Source organism: Neoarius graeffei, chromosome 18 (genome assembly GCF_027579695.1).
Source record: "Neoarius graeffei isolate fNeoGra1 chromosome 18, fNeoGra1.pri, whole genome shotgun sequence".
Taxonomy (NCBI): domain Eukaryota; kingdom Metazoa; phylum Chordata; class Actinopteri; order Siluriformes; family Ariidae; genus Neoarius; species Neoarius graeffei.
The window spans coordinates 68429465-68454863 of NC_083586.1; the positions used below are offsets into that span (position 1 = coordinate 68429465).

General features: G+C 42.3%; 1 protein-coding gene across 2 annotated transcripts; it reads left to right on the forward strand.

Moving 5' to 3' along the window:
- The first annotated feature begins 1786 nt into the window (after positions 1-1786).
- On the forward strand, positions 1787-17579 carry LOC132866518 (cytochrome P450 3A30-like). 2 transcript variants are annotated; one of them, XM_060899336.1, is made up of 13 exons: positions 1788-2052; positions 4196-4289; positions 4389-4441; positions 9866-9965; positions 11030-11143; positions 11265-11353; positions 11478-11626; positions 11785-11912; positions 12001-12082; positions 12922-13082; positions 15753-15979; positions 16470-16632; positions 16821-17579. In XM_060899336.1, the coding sequence occupies exons 1-13, from the start codon at positions 1982-1984 to the stop codon at positions 16932-16934; spliced, it is 1545 nt and encodes a 514-aa protein (XP_060755319.1). In that variant the 5' UTR covers positions 1788-1981; the 3' UTR covers positions 16935-17579. The 2 variants fall into 2 exon arrangements, with proteins under 2 accessions (XP_060755320.1, XP_060755319.1); XM_060899337.1 differs by lacking the exon at positions 4389-4441 and having other exon boundaries at positions 1787-2052.
- Positions 17580-25399: the final 7820 nt, after the last annotated feature.

Genomic DNA, 25399 nt, shown 5'->3' on the forward strand with positions numbered 1-25399 from the left:
AGTTGAGGAAATCACTAATGCTACAGATCACAAACAGTACGCAATTGGAATATTCATCGACCTCAAGAAAGCTTTCGACACAATCAATCATGACATATTAATCAATAAACTGGAACGATATGGGATCAGGGGGATAGTTTTGCACTGGGTGAAAAGTTATTTAAGGGACAGGAGACAGTTTGTGAAGTTGGGAGATTACACTTCCTCATGCTTGGACGTTGTTTGTGGTGTCCCTCAGGGGTCAGTATTGGGTCCAAAACTGTTCATTCTCAACATAAATGATATCTGCAAAGTTTCTAAGTTATTAAAATTAGTTTTATTTGCAGACGACACAAATGTTTTTTATTCAGGGGGGAATTTACAGGATCTTCTGGGGATGATCACTGCAGAACTGTCTAAATTAAAGAAGTGGTTCGACAGGAACAAATTATCTTTAAACCTTAACAAAACTAAATTCATGTTATTTGGGAATTGTAAAAGGAATACTCAACCACTAATACAGATAGATGGGGTTGATATTGTAAGGGTACATGAAAATAAATGTCTTGGTGTAATTGTGGACGATAAAATAACATGGAAATCCCACATAAAACACGTACAAACTAAACTGTCACTGAGCATTTCAGTACTGAGTAAGGCAAAACACTTTCTGGACCACAAATCACTCCACTTTCTTTACAGCTCACTAATATTACCATACTTAAATTACTGTGTCGAGATTTGGGGTAATACTTAATATAAATGTACATTATAACCACTGATTATACTGCAGAAAAGAGCCATAAGGACAATTCATAACACTGGTTACAGAGAACATACTAATCCTTTATTCTTAAAATCAAAAATACTAAAACTCACAGATCTGGTTCATTTTCAAACAGCACAAATCATGTATAGAACAATAAACAACCTACTTCCAGTCAACATTCAAAAACTGTTTTTTCAGAAAGAGGGGGATATAATTTGAGGGGGGAAATGAACTTTAAACATCTTTTTGCTCGCACAACCTTAAAAACACATTGCATCTCAGAATGTGGAGTGAAATTGTGGAACAGACTGTCGGGGGGGCTGAAGCAATGTCTAAGCATGAGTACAGTATATTCAAACCGCGGTACAAACACATGGTATTCACTCGGGACAGGGAGGAAGAAGGGTGGGACGAGCACTAGGGCTTTTGCACATGTTTTTATTTACTTTGTTTATTTTCTATTTTGTTGGTACAGGCAAATATGTTTAAATTACTTGTGTTTAGGAGTATGTGATTTAAAAATAGTAAATAAAAATAATAATAACAATAAAAATAAATAAATAATTATATATATATATATATATATATATATATATATATATACACATACATACACACACACACACACACACACACAGGAAGTAAATAGTATTATTAATTAATTGGAAAGGGGGTAGGATTAAATAAGCTAATGCTTCTTCCTACTCCTTTTCAAACATGTTAAGTTAATATTGTTTCCATTGTTTTTTAATTTAATTAAGTGTTTTTATTTGTTCTTTTGTTTTTGTTTTTTGTGTTTGTTTTTCTTCTCTTCTGTTTTGTACTACTTTGATATGTTTGAAATAAAGCCTTCATTCATTCATTCACTATATATTATTATTATTATTATTATTACTACTACTACTACATTTAATGGAAGCATTTTGGCAGGTTTACTTTCCTTCAGAATGTTGGGAAATAAACCTAAATTAATGTTGTAAAATGAACTCAGCAGGAAAGATGTGTTTACAGGTGAACGTGACGCAACCCAGAGACTGTGTGCAGAGGTGAGTTAGATAAAGGTGTGTTTAATCATTAACTATTGCATGGGGTTTAAATGTGTTCTCTTACAGCTCTCCCTCTTAGACTCTCTCACACACACTCTCTGTCTAGAGTAACATCTGGCTGCAGTACCTCTAGATTTCTGATCTTCCTCCTGATCCGACTCCAGCAGTAACAGTAATAATCATCAGGATGGTGAACTGGTGGAGTTTTTCAGCTGAGTCGTGGGCTCTGATCGCGATCCTCATCAGCCTCATCCTGCTGTAAGTACCATTTCACATCATCTCATTTTATCTTGCTTTTCGTAACAGGTACACACACTGTACACACACTGTACACACACCGAGCATCAGGAAACGAGCACCAAACTTCACTGGAATAAAACAATGGTTTATAGTGAGAAATGTTTCTGATTTTTAATTTTATCAGAAATGATTGATGTGGGGCAGCACGGTGGTGTAGTGGTTAGCGCTGTCACCTCACAGCAAGAAGGTCCGGGTTTGAGCCCCATGGCTGGTGAGGGCCTTTCTGTGTGGAGTTTGCATGTTCTCCCCGTGTCCGCGTGGGTTTCCTCCGGGTGCTCCGGTTTCCCCCACAGTCCAAAGACATGCAGGTTAGGTTAACTGGTGACTCTAAATTGAGCGTAGGTGTGAATGTGAGTGTGAATGGTTGTCTATGTGTCAGCCCTGGGATGACCTGGCGACTTGTCAAGGGTGTACCCCGCCTTTCGCCCGTAGTCAGCTGGGATAGGATCCAGCTCGCCTGCGACCCTGTGGAAGGATAAAGCAGCTACAGATAATGAGAATGAGAATTATTGACGTGTAATTGAGAAAAAAACCCTTGACTTGTTTGTTTCCCATTTCACACTGGAGCTCATTCATCAGTCTGACAGTAAAATTGTGCAGATGTTAAATGTTCAGCTGTAAATGAGTGCTGTGTGCCTGGGACAGCCGACTCCCAGTTTTCATCAGTACCAGATTTCTTGTGTCAATGCTCCTCTGAATGATTTACTAATAAATCTGTTCATATCCAGTTTGATACATGAGGCTCAGTTTTTCCCAACGTTCTCACATTCAAAACACTCCGAGCTTCCTGTATTCACATAAAGCATGTGGGACTTCCTTCAGTTTAGTTTAGTTTGATTCATCACATATATTACATAAAGAGTGATAAAAATAACAAGTTAAGATATAGCAAAATAACATGAGGGGAAAAAAGAAAAACGGTTTGTGACAGTTCATACCACACTGTGAAGGAAACGTCCAGATTCGACTCGTTCAGGAACAGAAACACCTGCCTTCTGAAAGACACGACAGGGTTAAACTTTACAGTGCAGGGTTTACAGTTTAGAGCCACAGCTTTCACAGAGCTTACAAACTTTCCAAAGTGGAAAAGCTCAGGCTCAGTATCAGTGTTAGGGATGAACGGTGGAACTTTATAGATCAGGATTCTCGTTGTTGGTAACTTCCACTTACCCAGACTCCCTGTTCAATCAAACACTTCACAAGAGTTTCTTCAGGTACAAACACAACCACTGCCTTGTTCATCCACAAAGCAGAAAATATATTTTCACAACTTACTTGTTCTCCAACTCCAACGAACACACCCTCCACTGTCACAGCGGGGTCAGGAACACAGCCGAGTACACACCTGAGTACACACCTAACCCTGTGATGGAGTGACAGGGACCACATGCCCCTGCTGGGAGGAGACACCAACCCACCACGTCACCATGAAAACCTCGATAAACAACTGAGCAGTTGTAAACCAAGCAGACAAACAATCCATCCATCCATCCATCCATCCATCCATTATCTGTAGCTGCTTATCCTGTTCTACAGGGTCACTGGCGAGCTGGAGCCTATCCCAGCTGACTATGGGTGAGAGGCGGGGTTCACCCTGGACAAGTTGTCAGGTTATCGCAGGGCTGACACATAGACACAGACAACCATTCACACTCACATTCACACCTACGGTCAATTTAGAGTCACCAGTTAACCTAACCTGCATGTCTTTGGACTGTGGGGGAAACCGGAGCACCCGGAGGAAACCCATGTGGACATGGGGAGAACATGCAAACTCCGCACAGAAAGGCCCTCGCCAGCCACGGGGCTCGAACCCGGACCTTCTTGCTGTGAAGTGACAGCGCTAATCACTACACCACCGTGCCGCCCCAAACGACACATAGTGATGTTTATAAGTAAGGTAAAGGAGATAGAGAAGCAAATAAAGAGCAATAAAATGTTTCAACTGCCAATAAATCTGATGTTTCTGTTCATAATTTACACACCACAGTGTTTTAATTAAAAACAAACAAGCATTTTACTGCTCTTTCCTGCTTTTTAATTTCCTTTTTCTTCATTTAATTTCCTCTTCACATAACCGGTGATGTTGTGTTGTTTTCAGGTACGGGTACTGGCCGTATGGTTTCTTTAAGCCTTTGGGAATTTCTGGTCCGAAACCGCTGCCGTTTATCGGAACCTTATTACACTATCGGAAGGTGAGTTTATATCACATTATGAACATTATCCTATAGAAACTACATTATAAATTCACTGTGGGAAGTGTTGATTTTTTCTTTATTTTCACTGGGTTTCAGGGAATCCATTTGTTTGATATGGAGTGTTTTCAGAAATATGGCAAGATTTGGGGGTGAGTGTGTTAAAGTGTGGATTTAGCTAACAGAAAATGCCAACTAAACATCTCATCTCATTATCTCTAGCCGCTTTATCCTTCTACAGGGTCGCAGGCAAGCTGGAGCCTATCCCAGCTGACTACAGGCGAAAGGCGGGGTTCACCCTGGACAAGTCGCCAGGTCATCACAGGGCTGACACATAGACACAGACAACCATTCACACTCACACCTTTCGGTCAATTTAGAGTCACCAGTTAACCTAACCTGCATGTCTTTGGACTGTGGGGGAAACCGGAGCACCCGGAGGAAACCCACGCGGACACGGGGAGAACATGCAAACTCCACACAGAAAGGCCCTTGCTGGCCCCGGGGCTCGAACCCAGGACCTTCTTGCTGTGAGGCGACAGCGCTAACCACTACACCACCGTGCCGCCCCCAACTAAACATTCAGTAACATATTTAAAGGTTCTAATAAGTTCAGGCCTGATGGTATGGAAATAACATTCCTGCAATGTTCAGAGAAAATGGCCAGGCTTTTATAGTGCTACTTCCACAGTGTTCCAAGCTAACATTACAGAAGTTAGTTTGTACAATTAAAAATATTTATAAATGTTGTGAAAATGTTTTCAGAACAAAAACCCTGACAGATTAAACCTTCTCGTAACCAAAAGTTCCTCAGACCATAACATTCATGAAAACAAGCATTCATGTGCTCTAAAATAGGTACCTGGGGTTCAGGTTCTGGTTTACCTGGCTAACAGAGAATGTTATCAGAACGTTTAGCAACATATTGAAAAGGTTCTGTAGCATGTTAGCAATGTTCTTCATACACCGATCAGCCAGAACATTAAACCCACTGACAGGTGAAGTGAATAACATTGATTATCTCATTACAGTGGTGCCTGTCGAGGGGTGGGGTTTATTAGGCAGCAAGAGAACAGTCAGTTCTTGAAGCTGATGTGTTGAAAGCAGAAAAAATGGGCGAGTGTAAGGATCTGAGCAACTTTGACAAATTGTGATGGTGAGATGACTGGGTCTGAACATCTCCAAAATGGCCCATCCTTTGGGGCATTCCTGGTATGCAGTGGTTAGTGCCGAACAAAAGTGGTCCCAGGAAGGACAACCGGTGAACCGGTGACAGGGTCATGGGGGTCGAAGGCTCATTGATTCACATGGGGCACAAAGGCAAGCCCATATGGTCCAATCCCACAGAAGAGCTACTGGAGCACAAACTGCTGAAAAAGTTCATGCTGGCTCCGACAATAAGGAGTCAGAACACACAGTGCATCGCAGTTTGCTGCATCTGGAGCTGTGTAGCTGCAGATCAGTCAGAGAGCCCATGCTGACCCCCTGTCCACTGCTAAAAGGTCCTACAATGGGCAAGTGAGCATCAGAACTGGACTGTAATGGAAGAAGGTGGCCTGGTCTGATGAATTACGTTTTTCATCATGTGGATGGCTGTGTGTGTGTGTGTGTGTGTGTGTGTGTGCATGCGCACCACTTGTCTGGGGAAGTATTCCCTAATGTTAGTGAACTCTTTTAGCAGGATACTGCTCCCTGTTACACTGCAGAAATTGTTCAGGAACCTGACAAATGGCTCAAGGTGTTGACTTGGCCTCCAAATTCCCCAGATCTCAATCTGATCTACCATCTGTGGGATGTGCTGGATAAACAAGTCGGATCCATGGAGGCTCCACCCACAACTTACAGGGCTTAAAGTTTCTGCTGCTGACATTTTGGTCCCAGATCCCACAGCACACCTTCAGAGGTCTTGTGGAGTTCAGGCCTTGAGGGTCAGAGCTGTTTTGTGGCACAAGGAGAGTTACATAATACTAGGCAGGTGGTTTTAATGTTACGGCTGATCAGTGTATGTGGGATACAAATATTGTTTTAGAACATCACTCACACAGCGGTCTCTGTTCTACAAGAACCAGCGTTACACCATTTGTCTTGATCATTTTAGATGATGATGATTAATAATAATAATAATAATAATAATAATAGGGCGGCACGGTGGTGTAGTGGTTAGCACTGTCGCCTCACAGCAAGAAGGTCCGGGTTCGAGCCCCGGGGCCGGCGAGGGCCTTTCTGTGCGGAGTTTGCGTGTTCTCCTCGTGTCCGCGTGGGTTTCCTCCGGGTGCTCCGGTTTCCCCCACAGTCCAAAGACATGCAGGTTAGGTTAACTGGTGACTCTAAATTGAGCGTAGGTGTGAATGTAAGTGTGAATGATTGTCTGTGTCTATGTGTCAGCCCTGTGATGACCTGGTGACTTGTCCAGGGTGAACCCCGCCTTTCGCCCGTAGTCAGCTGGGATAGGATCCAGCTCGCCCGCAATCCTGCACAGGATAAGCGGCTACAGATGATGGATGAATGGATAACAATAATAGCAATACTTTGAGATCAGAAGAATATATTCTGGTTCCTGTTGTTCATCAAACAGTGTGTTTACATGCACATAGAGAAAATCAAATTTCTGCCGTTGCTCGACTGAAATCGAAGTTCTAAATGCCATGGAAACACCTTAGCTCGGCTGAAATCGAAGCGAACTTGATTTCTCGTAATCGAACTACACGACCTAGATTATGCAATTGTAGCCGAGCTACTTAGTGCATGTAAACCCTATCGAGCTACGTAGTCGAGCAACTTACTTCAGCACTGCCCCTTCCGGAAGTGACGAGTGACGAGACCACAAGTGGGAAACACAACAGCCTCGGTCGGCATGACAACGGCATGAATCTTTTCTTTTTGTGGCATTGTTTGCACTGTTAAAATTGAGCTCACTTACTGTATCACCAAATATATCTGTACAGCTGTTGCATAGCTGTGAATTGTGTACATAAACAAGTCATTGTATTTGTGTGTGTGTATATATGAGGCATTCTATAATTAGGGGTACATTTCATGTAAAGCAAAATCTCAAAATATCAGTATTCTTTTTCAATAAATAACCTATATGTTTCCATGGTATATACCCTCAAGTTCCTAAACAAATTAATTGCCAAGCTTAATCTTAAATTACTTTTAAAATATTTTAATGAAAATGAACATTTGATTGTTTATTTTGTCGACCGTGTTACGGACAAATGTTGTCATCTTAAACATATATAAAAACACTACACATTTGAAAACACATTTGTTTGAAAGTGCTTAAGTCCATTAACAAGATGTTTTTAATTAATCTGTACAACTGTTATGGAAAATATGAATTTTGAGCTTCATAAATAGGATTTTATGGTTCACTGTGATGCAGAATGACACTTTTTTCAACATAAATCCTTGTTACGTCGAATTTAGAGTTGTTCTCCCTCCTTATACAAGACTTCCCTATCCAGAGATAATCCCCAATCTTTTATTTTACAGTTCATCAAACACACAAGAGATTTATAGCACAAAAAACACTTGCAACACAGTTGACAGGCAATGTAACACAATTGACGTGAATAACACAGTTGACAGGGCAGAAGAACAAGAGGACACTTTTTAGGATAAAAAGAGCTTTTTATTGTTTTAAATTTAACTACAAATAAGCTGATGAATTCAGGTGAACTGTTAAAACAGCATTTAGACACAATTTCAGAGAAACGTAGCTTATTTAACAAATTGAACATATTAAATCGTTCTGTTTGTTTGTCTGTCAATATGAAGATTAAGTGACAAAAACATACTCCTCCTCAACTGTGTCATAGCTGATGGGTAACACAGTTGACGGTAACACAGTTGACATTTCGGCCATTTTTAGAGTGTTGTGCTAACTGCAGACCTCAGAGCTTTCACTACAAGACCTTAATCAATTCATATTTTTATTATCTTTAGCTGTATATTTTGTAAATACAATTTCTAAATCAGGTTTATATGAATATGTTGACAACACAGTTGACAGACAATTAACCCTCTCTAGGACTATACGACAGTATTGATGAAAATATTGAAGAGGTGAACTCAAAACTTACCACACGGTCTTCAAATTTCCCACCAAAGAGGATATGACATCACATGATATTGGTCACATGACTTAGGACCAAACCATTTGCCGATTTATGGGGGGGGGGGGGGTGTTCAGTGGGTAACACAGTTGACATAAGTTTCTCAGACGCACACAAAATTCTTCATTTAATTTATAATATAAAGCATTTTAGGCTTTTAAACACTTTTGTCATATTATAATAATTACCATGAATACATATTTGTAAAAATTTTAAACAAAAACCTTTTTTTAAAATGTAAATATGAAGACCAAACCTGACATTTGGAAAATCGGACAGCATAAAAACACCAAATTCCAGTATTATATATGCATTTTTGCAGAGTAAAATGATGTAATTTGTTGACTATTTGTATTATATAAAAGAGAAATGTGTGCTAATGTACAAAAGATCATTGGCTGAAGTTAATAGTTAGTGAAATTGACAAATACAGCACATGGACTTGAGATGTACCCCTAATTATAGAATGACTCACATATATATGTCCGACATCTGAAGAATGTCAACAAAAACAAAATTTAATTTTTGTGTGTTTATTAAGACATAAGTTAAATTGTAAGCCAAAAAAATTTGTAAGCAAAAAATATACAATTGTGCAAAATAAGTTGTCTTACAAAACAGTGGTCTGCGGAGGACAGTTTGTAGCCATACAGTCTGTTAGAGCAAGCCGAACAGCTTGAGCACGGAACTTGTGAACACGGAACTGCCAGTGTTGCCAGATTGGGCAGTTTTAAGTGCATTTTGGCGGATTTGAACATGTTTTGGGTTGGAAAACATCAGCAGTATCTGGCAACACTGCTGATAACTTTGTTTACACTCTTGAATAGCTCTTCTTCATGACGACAACTGGAAGTGTACCAACACGATGGGGTGTGTAGCGCCACCTGTGGCTCAGGTGCACAATGTACCTCACACAATAGTTCGATTCCCTTGTGTGCATGTAGGATTGGATTTCTCTGGCACCCCTGCTGGGACCCTTAGCTCGATTAGCGACAGCAGCTCGATTTGGATGTGCATGTAAACGCACTGAGTCTGTCAGATTTTTAGGGTGTTTTTTTTTTTTTCTGAGAAGATGGATGTTAACATTCCTACAATTTCACTGCAACAGAACATGAACCTGAATCTGCTGTCAACCTTCTGATAAAGTTCACTGTTTGCTCAGAACTTTTTAGGAGACAAACTGCTGACTTAAATTGTCTAAATATGAGCTAGAGTGCTCATTTTAAATGCTAATTACTGTTTACTCTGTTAGCTGGTGGGTCATAAGCTAGCAAAAACATGTTCATGGTAGTTTTTGTTGTTTTCAGGTGATATTAGTTTAACTGACTCTAAAGTCACTAACTGTAACTGTGAATTAGACTCATAGTGACCAGGTTATTCATGTAACGTCTTCATAACGCTGCAGCTAGTCAATATGATGTCATGTCAGAAGTCTGATGTTTGTCATGTTAATTACAGTATATACGACGCGAGGCAGCCCGTCCTCAGTGTCATGGACAAAGACATCATCAAAACCATCCTGATTAAAGAGTGTTACTCTAACTTCACCAACCGCAGAGTGAGATCACACATACATACACATACACACACTTACACTTAACACTAACAGACAGACAGACAGACAGACAGAAATATAAACAGACAGACAGCAAGAAAGCAAAACAGAGAAACAGGGACAGACTAACAGTGAGAAGGTGAGACAGACAGAGAGAGAGAGAGAGAGAGAGAGAGAGTGACCACAGATAGCAAGAAAGAGAGACACACAGATAAACAGACAGACAAAGAGATAGGCATATGGAGAGACAGACAGGTGGACAAGATTGGACATGTTTCCTATTAGCACAATCACAAAAAAACACAAAGAAAATGTAACATCTGGAAAAAAACAAATAAGTTTAACTCAAAGGCGATGGTGTGGAGAGGGACAGGGAGATGGACTGGGAGAGGGACAGGGAGAGAGACAAGGAGAGGGAGATGGAAAAGGACAGGGAGAGGGACAGGGATGGAGAGGGAAAGGGACAGGGAGAGAGACAAGGAGAGGGAGATGGAGAAGGACAGGGAGAGGGACAGGGATGGAGAGGGAAAGCGACAGGGAGAGGGAGATGGACATGGAGAGGGTGAGGGACAGGGAGAGGGAGATGGACAGGGAGTGGGACAGGGAGAGGGACAAGGAGAGGGAGAGGGACAAGAACAGGGAGAGGGAGAGAGTCAATGACAGGGACAGGGAGAGGGAGAGAGTCAATGACAGGGAGAGGGACATGTCCACCTACAACAAGCCGAATCCTAATCCTTCTGTTTATTAAAGTGTATTCCACAAATCCCTTTAAAATCCATTTCAAACAAACAGCAAGCTCCTGAATTTTTTGCACTGATGCATAAATTAATTTACCTTTGTATTCTTGACCCTTTTAAAAGTGTTACTATAAAAGTAATAATTAATTCATTAATTTTCTTTATTGATCAATTACAAGGTCATAAAGATGCTTTTGTCAAATGCGTCTTTTTTTAGCAGCACAAAATCACAGTGATTATAAATATAACTAATAACATCAGATCTAAAATTGTTCAATCTTTAACTGTGATTGTCAATTTTTTTCTGTTTGTTTGTTTTTTTTCTCTCAGAATTTCCGTCTAAATGGTCCTCTGTATGATGCCGTGTCCATCGCTGAGGATGAGGACTGGAGGAGAATCAGGAGTATTCTCTCTCCATCGTTCACCAGCGGCAGACTGAAGGAGGTGTGTGTGTATGTGTGTGATTACACCAGAATTAATTTTTTTAATGATTAAACATACATTTTCTCTTCGTAATTAATGTTAATGATAATATTAACCTTTGATGTTATTTCTTGTTCCTCAGATGTTTGGAATCATGAAGTCACATTCTCATTCGTTGGTTGCAAATCTGCAGAAGACATCGGAGCGAGGAGAATCAGCAGATATTAAAGAGTAAATAAATAATCTTCTGTGACCCTCAGTGCACTGTCTGTGGAATATTAAAGCATAAAATAAATGTTTATTTCACAAATTTCTGCACTGTGATTTGATCTGATGGTGTTTTTGGAAATTTTAGGTTTCTCGGAGCCTACAGTATGGATGTGGTGACGAGCACAGCGTTTAGTGTCGATATCGACTCACTGAACAACCCCAAAGATCCATTCGTAACCAACATCAAGAAAATGCTGAAGTTTGACTTCCTCAGCCCTCTGTTCCTCGCCATAGGTAATTAATTAATTTGAGATTAATATTAACTTATAAAAAATTTCATTTCAGACACATAAAATTCAGATTTCTGTGTAAATATGCTGCGTTTCTGCTTGTTGTGACAAATAAGGATTTACACCAGCTGATATTTTATAATTTCATCATTTTTCTATCAGGTCTTTTCCCGTTTCTTATTCCACTTTTGGAGAAAATGGATTTTGCCCTTTTCCCAACTGCAGTGACTGATTTCTTTTACGCCTCGCTGCAAAAGATCAAGTCTCAGCATGTGACCAAAGATCATAAGGTACAGCTAAAAAAGCCATAAACTCCTTAACACACTTTAGATATTATCGAGGTTTTATTGTTCTGTTTTTGTCTCTGACCTTCTGCAGAAGCGAGTCGATTTCATGCAGCTGATGATCGATTCTCAGAAATCAGAAAAAGACGATCTGAACGGCAAAGAGACAAACAAAGGTAATGTCCTCTCGTAAAAATCCCTCGAACTCACATCGTTCTGTTCTTCTGCTCTGTGCTGAGATGACTGAGGTCATTAAGATAACCATTGATGAGTTTTTATCAGTTTCATACCAATTAGTAATAATGCAGCAAAGCCACAAATCTAAATGATGTAGACAGTGCAGGAAGTCTCTTCACTTCTCTACTTTCCAAACTTTTCATTTGTTCCCATGAAAATAATATTTCAGTTCTGTTGTTCAAAACAAGGCAAAAAAAAATATTAAACACAACAGCACTGGTTTCGAGTGTCTCACTGAGGTTTTATTTGGTTGGGTTGATTTAATTCTGTAGCGTTTGGCTTGGATTACAGAGATACGGAAGAGATAAAGCTGGATAAAACCAGGATTAAGTAGTATGTGTGACAGTGAATGGACTTGAAAAAAGTAGTCTGACATCAGATGAAAGCAGAGAAGGGGGAAGTAGAAAAGAATTCAATTTTCAATTTCAATTCAATTTTATTTTTTGAAAGTGCAGAATGCAGCATGGATGAAATACCTTTTATAAATAAAAGAAAACATGGAATTAAACATATGGCCAGCAAGTACAAATAAAAATTAAATAAAGCAACCATATAAATGTAGCATTAATATCAATTTAAATGAAATAACATTAAAAGATCATAATAGATTTGAAACCTGTGCATCAATGAACATCATACTCAACACTCTGAATCAGATCAAACAAATAGGGTTATAGATCTAAAATCAGGGCAGAACATCCACGTGTGTGTGTGTGTGTGTGTGTGTGTGTGTGTGTGTGTGTGTGTGTGTGTGTGTGTGTGTGTGTGATGTCTGAAGGTCTGACTGATCATGAGATCCTGTCCCAGTCCATGTTCTTCATCTTTGCTGGTTATGAGACGAGTAGCAGCACATTGTCGTTTCTCTTCTACAATCTGGCCACTAATCCAGAGACAATGAAGAAACTACAGGAAGAAATCAATCAAACGTTTTCTAATAAGGTGATTAACTTAAATTTAGTTATATTAAAAAAATTGACATAAAAATTATATATCACCTGTGGAAATGTGATATGGGATGAGATGATTGTTATCCTTACACAAAGTGAGAATAACAGACAAACTGTATATACCAAGACAGGAGTTTACACCGAGACTGAGACAGGGTTCAACACCGAGACTGAGACAGGGTTCAACACCAAGACTGTGACAGGGATCAACACCGAGACTGAGACAGGGTTCAACACCAAGACTGAGACAGGGTTCAACACCGAGACTGAGACAGGGTTCAACACCAAGACTGAGACAGGGTTCAACACCAAGACTGAGACAGGGTTCAACACCAAGACTGAGACAGGGATCGACACCGAGACTGAGACAGGGTTCAACACCGAGACTGAGACAGGGTTCAACACCGAGACTGAGGCAGGTTCAACACCAAGACTGAGACAGGGATCGACACCGAGACTGAGACAGGGATCAACACCGAGACTGAGACAGGGATCAACACCGAGACTGAGACAGGGTTCAACACCGAGACTGAGACAGGGTTCAACACCGAGACTGAGACAGGGTTCAACACCGAGACTGAGGCAGGTTCAACACCAAGACTGAGACAGGGATCGACACCGAGACTGAGACAGGGATCAACACCGAGACTGAGACAGGGATCAACACCGAGACTGAGACAGGGTTCAACACCGAGACTGAGACAGGGTTCAACACCAAGACTGAGACAGGGTTCAACACCGAGACTGAGACAGGGATCGACACCGAGACTGAGACAGGGATCGACACCGAGACTGAGACAGGGTTCAACACCGAGATTGAGACAGGGTTCAACACCGAGACTGAGACAGGGTTCAACACCAAGACTGAGACAGGGATCAACACCGAGACTGAGACAGGGTTCAACACCGAGACTGAGACAGGGTTCAACACCGAGACTGAGACAGGGTTCAACACCAAGACTGAGACAGGGATCAACACCGAGACTGAGACAGGGTTCAACACCAAGACTGAGACAGGGTTCAACACCAAGACTGAGACAGGGATCAACACCGAGACTGAGACAGGGATCAACACCGAGACTGAGACAGGGTTCAACACCGAGACTGAGACAGGGATCGACCCCGAGACTGAGACAGGGACCGACACCGAGACTGAGACAGGGATCGACACCGAGACTGAGACAGGGATCGACACCGAGACTGAGACAGGGATCGACACCGAGACTGAGACAGGGATCGACACCGAGACTGAGACAGGGTTCAACACTGAGATTGAGACAGGGTTCAACACCGAGACTGAGACAGGGTTCAACACCAAGACTGAGACAGGGATCAACACCAAGACTGAGACAGGGTTCAACACCGAGACTGAGACAGGGTTCAACACCAAGACTGAGACAGGGTTCAACACCGAGACTGAGACAGGGATCAACACCGAGACTGAGACAGGGTTCAACTCCAAGACTGAGACAGGGTTCAACACCAAGACTGAGACAGGGATCAACACCGAGACTGAGACAGGGTTCAACACCGAGACTGAGACAGGGTTCAACACCGAGACTGAGACAGGGATCGACCCCGAGACTGAGACAGGGACCGACACCGAGACTGAGACAGGGATCGACACCGAGACTGAGACAGGGATCGACACCGAGACTGAGACAGGGATCGACACCGAGACTGAGACAGGGATCGACCCCGAGACTGAGACAGGGATCGACACCGAGACTGAGACAGGGATCGACACCGAGACTGAGACAGGGATCGACACTGAGACTGAGACAAGGATCAAGACAGGGATCGACCCCGAGACTGAGACAGGGATCGACACCGAGACTGAGACAGGGATCAAGACAGGGATCGAGACTGAGACAGGGATCGACACCAAGACTGAGACAGGGATCAAGACAGGGATCAACACCAAGACTGAGACAGGGATCGACACCGAGACTGAGACAGGGTTCAGCACTGAGACTGAGATCAACATTGAGAAAGGGGCTGACACCGAGACTGATACAGGGTTCGACACCGAGACTGAGACAGGGTTCGACACCGAGACTGAGACAGGGTTCAACACCAAGACTGAGACAGGGATCGACACCAAGACTGAGACAGGGATCGACACCGAGACTGAGACAGGGTTCAACACTGAGACTGAGACAGGGTTCAACACCGAGACTGAGACAGGGATTGACACCAAAACCGAGACTGAGATTGACACCCAAGACTGAGACTGACACCTGAGACTGAGACTGTGTTCGACACCCAGACTGAGACAGGGATCGACACCGAGACTGAGACAGGGTTCAGCACCGAGACTGAGATCAACATTGAGAAAGGGGCTGACACCGAGACTGATACAGGGTTCGACACCGAGACTGAGACAGGGTTCGACACAGAGACTGAGATTGAGAGCAAGACTGAGATAGGGCTCAACACTGAGATTGAGACAGGGTTCAACACCGAGACTGAGACAGGGATTGACACCAAAACCGAGACTGAGATTGACACCCAAGACTGAGACTGACACCTGAGACTGAGACTGTGTTCGACACCGAGACTGAGACAGGGCTCTACTTAGAGCAGGTCTATATAGAGACTGGGTTAACAAGCAGACAGAGACAGTGCTGGGCTTTATATGTGTCTGTCTTTTGGGTTTCAGGCTGAAATTGATTATGATTCTGTGATGAACATGGATTATCTGGATGCTGCTCTGAATGAGTCGCTCAGGTTGTTCCCAATCGCTCTTCGTCTGGAAAGAGTCTGCAAGAAAACTGTTGAAATAAATGGCATTATCATCCCAAAGGACACTGTCGTCATGGCCCCCATTTACGCCCTACATAGGGACCCTGAATATTGGACTGATCCAGAAACCTTCAACCCTGAGAGGTATGGAGTAATCTGTGATAAACAATGATGGAAAACTAATCCGTTCTAATTCATTTTTAAACAAGATTCCACTGGTCCACCACTTTAGGAGTAACCTTCAGCTCTATTTGAGCAGGATTAGCTTCTCAGGGTGACATCCAGCGATGTTAAATGCTTGAGTGATTGTACTGTTTTACTGCACTTAATTCCTCTTTTTGAAAAATTTGTACTCATTTATTCTACCTCAAATAAATTTCCAAGCAACAAGGCATGTTTTTACTTCTTAAATTTTTATTTTAACCTTCAACATACCAGTAATATGTGTACATTAGCTTGTTAATTTAGCTAGCGAGTTATGTTTTGTAAATAACCTTGCTACATTAGCTAGTTTCGTTTTCATTGCTAATGTGCCTTAGTATTTATTCCACAAGGATTGTTAAACACTTATGACTGAGTGCTCAGCAAAATAAGAGAAATTAATGTTATTTATTGATGCTCCATATTGTTCCAGGTTCACTCAGAAGAATAAGGAGAGCATTGAGCCGTATGCGTACATGCCGTTTGGTTTAGGACCAAGAAACTGCATCGGGATGAGGTTTGCCCTTGTGGCCATGAAGCTGGCTATTGTTGAGATACTGCAGAGATTTGACATCAGTCTTTCTGAAGAAACGAAGGTCAGGATCTTCTTTTGCTAATTATCTAACCATGCCATGCTAACGTCAGTGATGCTGGTGATAACTTGGCTAATGCTAACCTAAAACAGCATTAAGTATTGCTATTAAAGCCTCTCACTTTCCACTGTTTACTTTTGTTCACTCTGTTTAGGTAAATGTTGTTCTTAATTTTCTCATCTTCTAATCAGGTTCCTTTGAAGCTGTCCACCACCGGCCTTCTGGCTCCTGACGAGCCCATCAAACTCTATTTCACTCCTCGAAAAATGTCAAATTACTGCAACGGCACCCACATCAACCCGTAGACTTCCAAAGGTTCTGCTACGTTTCACTGCATTTCTGATTTTTAAATGTTTTTTGAAACATTAAAAAAGTTCAGAGTATTAAAGTCAATCTGTACTGGAAGTTGAAATGCCTGTTAGGTGTCATGATGTGAACATTCCCAGGGTGATTCCCTGTTTAGCCAAGAGTGCCAGTAAAGTGGACTTAGTGCTGAACCGCATCTTTTTCTCATTTCCACTTCATCTGAAATCATTTAAAAATCATCTAGAAGATTTCACTTGGAAGTAAGATTTTATTTTGATATAGCATAAGATTAAAGGTGCAACTATTTCAGATTTCTTCATAACCATTTTACCAATCAGCACTACAGTTCAAAAGTATGGAAACATGCAAATAATTTACACCATATTACATCTGTAGAGAAAAGACCAGATTCTGTACATTACGTACTTTCCATCATCTTAATTTTCATGTTTACTTTACAATCTTTAATGTTACTTTCACGCAGCTCACTTGTTACTACACAATCTGTTAATCATATCTATCTGTGCTTTGTTATTAAATTCAAAATACCGTAATTTGTTGACTGTTCTGGTTGCATGTATACTGAAATATATGAAAGTGGATGTTTATCTCAACGCTAAAATTAAATCAGTTCCTCTGCTGGAGTGTGTGAATGTGTGGAATGCCGTCCCATCAATAGTGTATACCTGCCTCACAGCCTGTGCTGTTATCGGGTTCGACGACAGACCCACCACCACCCTGACCAGGATAAAGTGTGTTTTTATCTTTATGGACATTACACACACACACACACACACACACACACACACAGACACACAAATATCCACAATGATAAAGTGAAAAGTTTTTGGAAATGTTTGCAGATTTATTAGTACTCAATAACTGAAATATCTCATCTCATTATCTGTAGCCGCTTTATCCTTCTACAGGGTCGCAGGCGAGCTGGATCCTATCCCAGCTGACTACGGGCGAAAGGCGGGGTTCACCCTGGACAAGTTGCCAGGTCATCACAGGGCTGACACATAGACACAGACAACCATTCACACTCACATTCACACCTACGCTCAGTTTAGAGTCACCAGTTAACCTAACCTGCATGTCTTTGGACTGTGGGGGAAACCGGAGCACCCAGAGGAAACCCACGCAGACACGGGGAGAACATGCAAACTCCGCACAGAAAGGCCCTCGCCGGCCACTGGGATCGAACCCAGACCTTCTTGATGTGAGGCGACAGCGCTAACCACTACACCATCGTGCCGCTCACTGAAATATCTCATTTAGAAACAGTATTCAGACCCTTGGATAAGGCACTCCAGACTGAGCTCAGGTGCATCCTGTTTGCTTTGATTATCTTGAGCTGTCCCTTTAGAACCTGACAGGAGTCCACCTGTGGTAAATTCATTGTGAAATAGGGAAATGAAAGATGTTTGGAATCACCAGGACTCTTCCTTGAGCTGGCTATTTGGTCAAACCCAGTCACTGAGTAACACAAAACTTACAGTCAAGACCAGACTGGAGGGGCTTCAGGATGCTGAGTGTCCTTGAGTTGCTCAGCCAAAGCTCAGACTTGAAAATGTGTGCTTGACAGACACCAGACTGTCGCTGAGCATGTATCCATGACAGCTGGCCCATACTGCTGGTGGGGTGATAGCATAGTAGATAAATAACCACAGTAAGGCACTGTACCACTTACCTGGAGCCTGGTTGTGAGCATCTAATCTGGAGTGGGTGTGACACGCCCAGTGCTGTAGATTCACATAGCCAATCAGTGGCAGTCGTATCACCTGACTACACAAAGGAAACACAGCATGAACCCAGTCAGGCATTACAGGCTTGAAACACACACACACACACACACACACACAATCAATAGAAAATCTTGAATGTAGCTTCTGAGCTATGTGTGTGTGTGTGTGTGTGTGCGCGCAAATAAGAGTTGATATCAAATAACAAAAAGGCACATAAAAAAAAAACTTCTGAGATAGTTATTTTAAAATGGAACATTGTGTAAAGTCCCTGCAAATAATCCTGTAAAGTGTCAGAACACTGCTGTGGTGTAGAAATTAAAACATGCTGTACAAGTCTCCAAGCTCTAGGTGGCGCTAGTGAACTCTGCTGAATGAGACTTTGGATAATGAACCTTTTAGTGAACCGCAACTAACAAGGAGACAAGAAGCTTTTATTTATCACACGTACACTCAGGCACAGACATAAGCACAATGAAATGTCTCCTCTGCATTTAACCCATCTGAAGCAGTGAACACACACATGCACACACAAGTGAGCAATGAGCACACACACATACCCAGAGTCAAGTCAAGTTTATTTGTATCGCGCTTTTAACAATAAACATTGTCGCAAAGCAGCTTTACAGAATTTGAACGACTTAAAACATGAGCTAATTTTATCCCTAATCTATCCCCAATGATGAAGCCTGTGGCGACGGTGGCAAGGAAAAACTCCCTCAGACGACATGAGGAAGAAACCTCGAGAGGAACCAGACTCAAAAGGGAACCCATCCTCATTTGGGCAACAACAGACAGCATGACTATTAAATTTAACAGTTTTAACATGAAGTCAGTTTCGTTGATGTGATAAACTCTTCATTGATGGAAACTTGAGTGCAAAACTGTTCATGACAACTGCAGTCCTAAAGTTAGCAAGACAACTGTAGTCCTCAGCCACAAAAGCATTACTGTAAGAGTCCAGGTGTGACTTTCAACTGTCCTCATGGAGCCGTCCTCCACAGGAGCGATGTGATGAGACTCCAACCAGACACAGGGCACCAGGATGGATCATGCAGGTCCGAGGAGCAGAAGAGGTTCAGCATCTCGATCCCAGGACCGACATGTAACTCATGTTACACTGCCCAGAGCAGTGCTACAGTACGCAGGGAGCAAGTTGGTGGTTAGGGGCCGTGCTGTGTCTGTCTGTCTGTCTGTCTGTCTGTCTGTCTTTCTTTCTGTCTGCCTGTCTTTCTGTCATTCATCTGTAGTGGGTGGTTTAATTATGTTTAGTTACATCTCTCTCTCTCTCTCTCTCTCTCTCTCTCTCTCTCTCTCTCTCACACACACACACACACACACACACACACACACACACACACAAATTCAAAGTTTGTTTCATTTGCATGACAGATATTGCCATTTCTGTTGCCAAAACATTGATACAGACTGTGGGAAAAAAATCAGAAACTAAGTAGAGAAACAGACAGATAAAAACAGTTGAACATGCAGTCAATAATATAATCAAGAATAAACACGAGTGATGAAATTTACATAATCCTGAGAATAATGAAGAAAAAACAAACAAACAAAAACCAAAAGTAGAATTCTACACACAGAGCAGAATACTGTGTGTGTGATAATATTTTTCAGTGTGAATTCCCCCAAATTCCACTGAAAAATATTGTCACTTAGAGCATTTAATTGCAGAAAATGACAACTGGTCAAAATAACAAAAAAAAAAAAAAGATGTTTTCAGACCTTGAATGATGCACAGAAATCAAGATAATATTCAATTTTAAACAACACATTACTAATGTTTGACCTTAGGATGAGTTCAGAAATCAATATTTGGTGGAATAACCCTGAGATTTAATCACAGCTTTCATGTGTCTTGGCATGCTCTCCAGCAGTCTTTCACAATGCTCTTAGGTGACTTTATGTCCCTCCTGGCACAAAAACTCAATTAGGTCAGCTTTGTTTGATGGCTTGTTTCCATCCATTTTCCTCTTGATCACATTCCAGAGGTTTTCACTTGGGTTCAGGTCTGGAGATTGGGCTGGCCATGGCAGGGTCTTGATCTTGTGCTTCTCCATCCACACCTTGATTGACCTTGCTGTGTGGTATGGAGCATTGTCCTGCTGGAAAACCCAATCCTCAGAGCTAGGGAACATCATCAGAGCAAAAGGAAGCAAGTTTTCTTCCAGAATAACCTTCTACATGGCTTGATTCATGTGTCCTTCACAAACAAAAATCTGCCCCATTCCAGCCTTGCTGAACCACCCCCAGATCATCACTGATCCTCCACCAAATTTCACAATGGGTGCGAGACCCTGTGGCTTGTAGGCCTCTCCAAGTCTCTTTTTAACCATTAGACAACCAGGTGATGGGAAAAGCTGAAAATTGGACTCATCAGAGAAGATGACCTTAATCTAGTCCTCTACAGTTCAATCCTTATGGTCTTTAGTAAACCTCAGCCTGGTTCATCTTTGCTTCTCATTGATGAATGCCATTTTTCTAACTTTACATGACTTCAACTCTGCCCAGAGGAGTCTGTTTTGAGCCATCCTTTCCATGCACTTAACCCTAGCTGCCATTTGCCATTCTTTTTGTAGGCCACTTGATGACATCCTCTGGTTGTTGAGTGACATTTGAAGGAGTTGATGATCATCCCAGGCAGTGGAGAATCATTTTCACCCTCTTCCAGTCTGTAACTTTGTTGTCCCCAATGTCTGCTGCTTGACCTTGTTCTTATGAACTGCTGTCTTTGAAATTTTGAGGATGGAGGCAACCTGATACTCGCTGTATCCCTCTGTCAGTAAAGCTAGAATTGAACTCTTCTTTTTCTCACTCAAAACTTTTCTTTTTAACTGTTTTAACTTGTATCTTGTGTTCATTACATCCAAAAGGTCCACTGGGGATGATAACCAGAAGTTCAGATGCAGGCGAGATTGGGTAGTGTGATAAAATTCAGTTACTTTGCTGGAGGGAAAGTTTGAATGCTGTACTGTTTCTAATATCAATTATGGATTGGGGTAGACCGTTCCAGAGCTGGACAGTTTCTGGGAGGGAAGAATGACTGGTTGAAAGGTGTTGATGAACACTGGAAGGTGCAGAACTGCTTATCATGGGTATGTCTGCTCCTCTGTGGCTTGCTTTAGGTGTACATGGAGGGTGAAACATCTATCTTGCTACTCATCATTTTGTACAGGGTAACCAGTCTTTGAACCTGTCTTCTTGTTTCTATACTGTCCCAGTTGAGGTCTTCTAGCATCGTAGTCACACTTAAGTTGGGATTGTAATCTCAGAGCTAAAGCTATGGATCCCCTGCAGTTTGCCTACCAGCCAGGCATCGGGGTGGAAGATGCAATCATCTACCTGCTTCATAGATCTCTCTCTCATCTTGAAAAGGCAGGAAGCACTGTTAGAATCATGTTGTTTGATCTATCCAGTGCCTTCAACACCATCCAGCCGACTCTTCTGAGGAGTAAGATGGAGAGCACAGGCGTGGACCATCATCTTACCTTGTGGACTATGGACTATCTCACAAACAGACCACAGTGTGCGAGACTGAAGGAGGTAGAGGTAACCCAGCACAAGCAAGCAGCCATCCGCTCCTGCAGCCATGCAAATGGTGCTGGTCACACACCCGCTTGTCACACTGGACGACCGCGGAATGGCGACCGTGGAAAATTGGGGAAGGAATGCGAAGAATGCAAGAGTGTCTCCCAGCAGTGACCTTCTGGGGGAAATGTTATCCCAGCAACGGCCTTGATCGAGGCCGGTGCTGTTCAGGGAGCCGAATGTCGATAAGATAGAGATTGTTTGGTCTTTCGAACAGACGCAGTCTTTACACGTCCACACCACTCATCCATATCTGTCCATTTCTGTTCAATTCAATTCCATTTGGTCTCCTAAATACTAAATCTGAACAATGAACTGGACTGGACTGATCACACACACACACACCCTGTACAAGAAAGGCCAGAGCAGACTCCACCTGCTGAGGAGGCTCAGGGCCTTTGGAGTTCAGGGTTCACTTCTGAAATCTTTTTATGACTCTGTGGTGGCATCAGCCATATTCTATGGAGTTGTCTGTTGGGGAAGCAGTATCACACCAGCAGGGAGGAAAAATTTAACAAACTGATTAGGAAGGCAGGATCTGTCCTGGGCTGTGCACTGGACTCAGTGGACATAGTGGGAGAGAGGAGGAAGTTGTCATCCTTATTGGCGAAAACCTCCCATCCACTGCAGAAGACAGTAGCAGCACTGGGCAGCTCCTTCAGTGACTGGCTCCTCCATCTGCAGTGTGTTAAGGAGAGATACAGCAGCTCCCTTCCTCCCTACTGCTGTGAGACTGTACAACTGGCACCTCACCAAGCACAACACCAGTCACTCCTCACAATAATCAACAATACTGTCCAGATCACTTCTACATCCATAGAAACCCCTCTGAAAGTGTACTGTGTGCACTGACTATCAGCATCAGTACTTTACAGCGAACTGCTAGCTACACATGGTTAAAATGGCTCTTGTGCAATATACCGACTTACTTGTGCAATACTACCTGTGTAATACTGGTAATACTACCTGTGCAATACTTACACGTGCAATACAAACTTTGTAATACACTTATGTATGTATGTATATCTGCAAACCTGTTAATTTATGCAAATTTGTTAATTTTTTATCTCTAAATTTGTAGTTTATTTCTTTTATATATATCCTTTTTGTATACTTAGTACTTTTGCACTACTCCTATGGTTTCCTTTTTGCCCCAACCCCGATGGTTTCCTTTCGCCGCAACCTACGCAATCTGTCTCTAACCCACTTTTCCTCTCTTGTAGCATCTGCTCTTCCACCGTCTAGCACATTTTCCTCATTAGAGGTAAATGATGCCACTGAGGCCTTGTGCTCTACACTGAGCTCTTGTCTGGATAGGCTGTGTCCCTTATCCACCAGACCTGCTCGATCCTCCCAGTCTCACCCTTGGCTCGATGATTCCCTCTGGTCGCTGTGTATCAACCTCAGAGCTGCCGAGAGAAAATGGCACAAAACAAAAGGTCCTTCTGACTTGAATACATTCCAGTTGCTGCTATCATCCTTTTCATCCAGCGTCACTGCTGCAAAAAAGGCTTTCTACATTGACAAAATTCAGAATGCCACTGACACCAGGAAACTATTCTCCACCTTCAAAACTCTACTAAACCCACCACCGCCACCACCCGTTACCAATCTGACAGCAGATATTTTTGCTTCATTTTTTGTTGACAAAGTGGCCACCATCAGCAGCCAGTTTACTGAATCGCCCACTAACCCAATATGCAGAAGTCCTATTGCATCTTTTTCTTCATTTACTCCTCTTACTGATAGTGATGTGTCCAAACTCCTTACATGTAGCCATCCTACGACATGTCTATTGGACCCTATCCCAACCAACCTCCTGCTATCCATAGCTCCCATTGTTATACCAGCAATCACACATGTGATTAATGCTTCATTGACATCAGGAATATTTCCTACTGAATTTAAACAGGCTCAGGTAATACCATTACTCAAAAAACCTTCTCTTGCTCCCATTCAAGTGGAGAACTATCGGCTGGTCTCTCTCCTCTCTTTCCTTTCTAAGACCATTGAAAGGGCAGTTTTCAAACAGGTCACAGAATTCCTTTTCCAAAACAACCTCCTTGACTCCAACCAATCTGGTTTTAAAAGTGGCCACTCCACTGAAACAGCTTTGTTGTCTGTGACTGAAGCCCTAAAAGAAGCCAGGGCGGCTATGAAGTCCTCGGTACTCATCCTGCTTGACCTATCAGCAGTATTTGACACAGTTAATCACAGAATCCTATTAAATATACTCACAAATATGGGCATCACAGGTAAAGCATACTCCTGGATTGAATCCTATCTCACAGAGAGGTCATTCAAAGTGTCCTGGTTAGGGCACAGATCTGAACCGCACCTCTTTGTCACAGGGTGCCCCAAGGATCAGTGCTGGGGCCCCTCCTGTTTGCCATATATACCACCTCATTGGGCCAGATCTTCCACTCACATGGCTTATCATATCACTGCTATGCTGATGATACCCAGCTCTATCTTTCATTCCCACCTGACGACCATATGGTCTCAGCGCGAATCTCAGATTGTCTCTCTGATATATCTGCATGGATGAAAGACCATCATCTCCAGTTAAACCTCTCAAAAACTGAACTACTGGTCTTCCCTGCTAAGCCAACCATACATCATAACATCTGTATCAAGACTGACTCCTTAGCTCTTGCTCCTACTAAAGTAGCAAGGAACTTGGGTGTCATGATTGATGATCAGCTGACCTTCAAAGATCATGTTGCCTCTGTAGTCGGGTCTTGCCGCTTTGTATTATTTAATATAAAGAAGATTAGACCATATTTAACCCAACAGGCCACCCAACTGCTGGTGCAGACAATGGTCATCTCCTGACTTAACTCCTGCAATGCCCTTCTAACAGGCCTCCCAGCCTGTGTAGTGAAGCCACTTCAGATGGTCCAGAATGCAGTGGCGCGCCTGGTTTTCAATCAGCCCAAAAGGGCACATGTGACCCCTCTGCTAATTGAATTACATTGGTTACCCCTGGCTGCACGTATCAAATTCAAATCACTAATGCTAGCCTCCAAAGTGCTTACTGGGTCTGCACCTATTTACTTGAGTGCTCTAATAAAGGCTAAGGTTACTCTTTCTCAACTCTGGATATCAAAAGAACG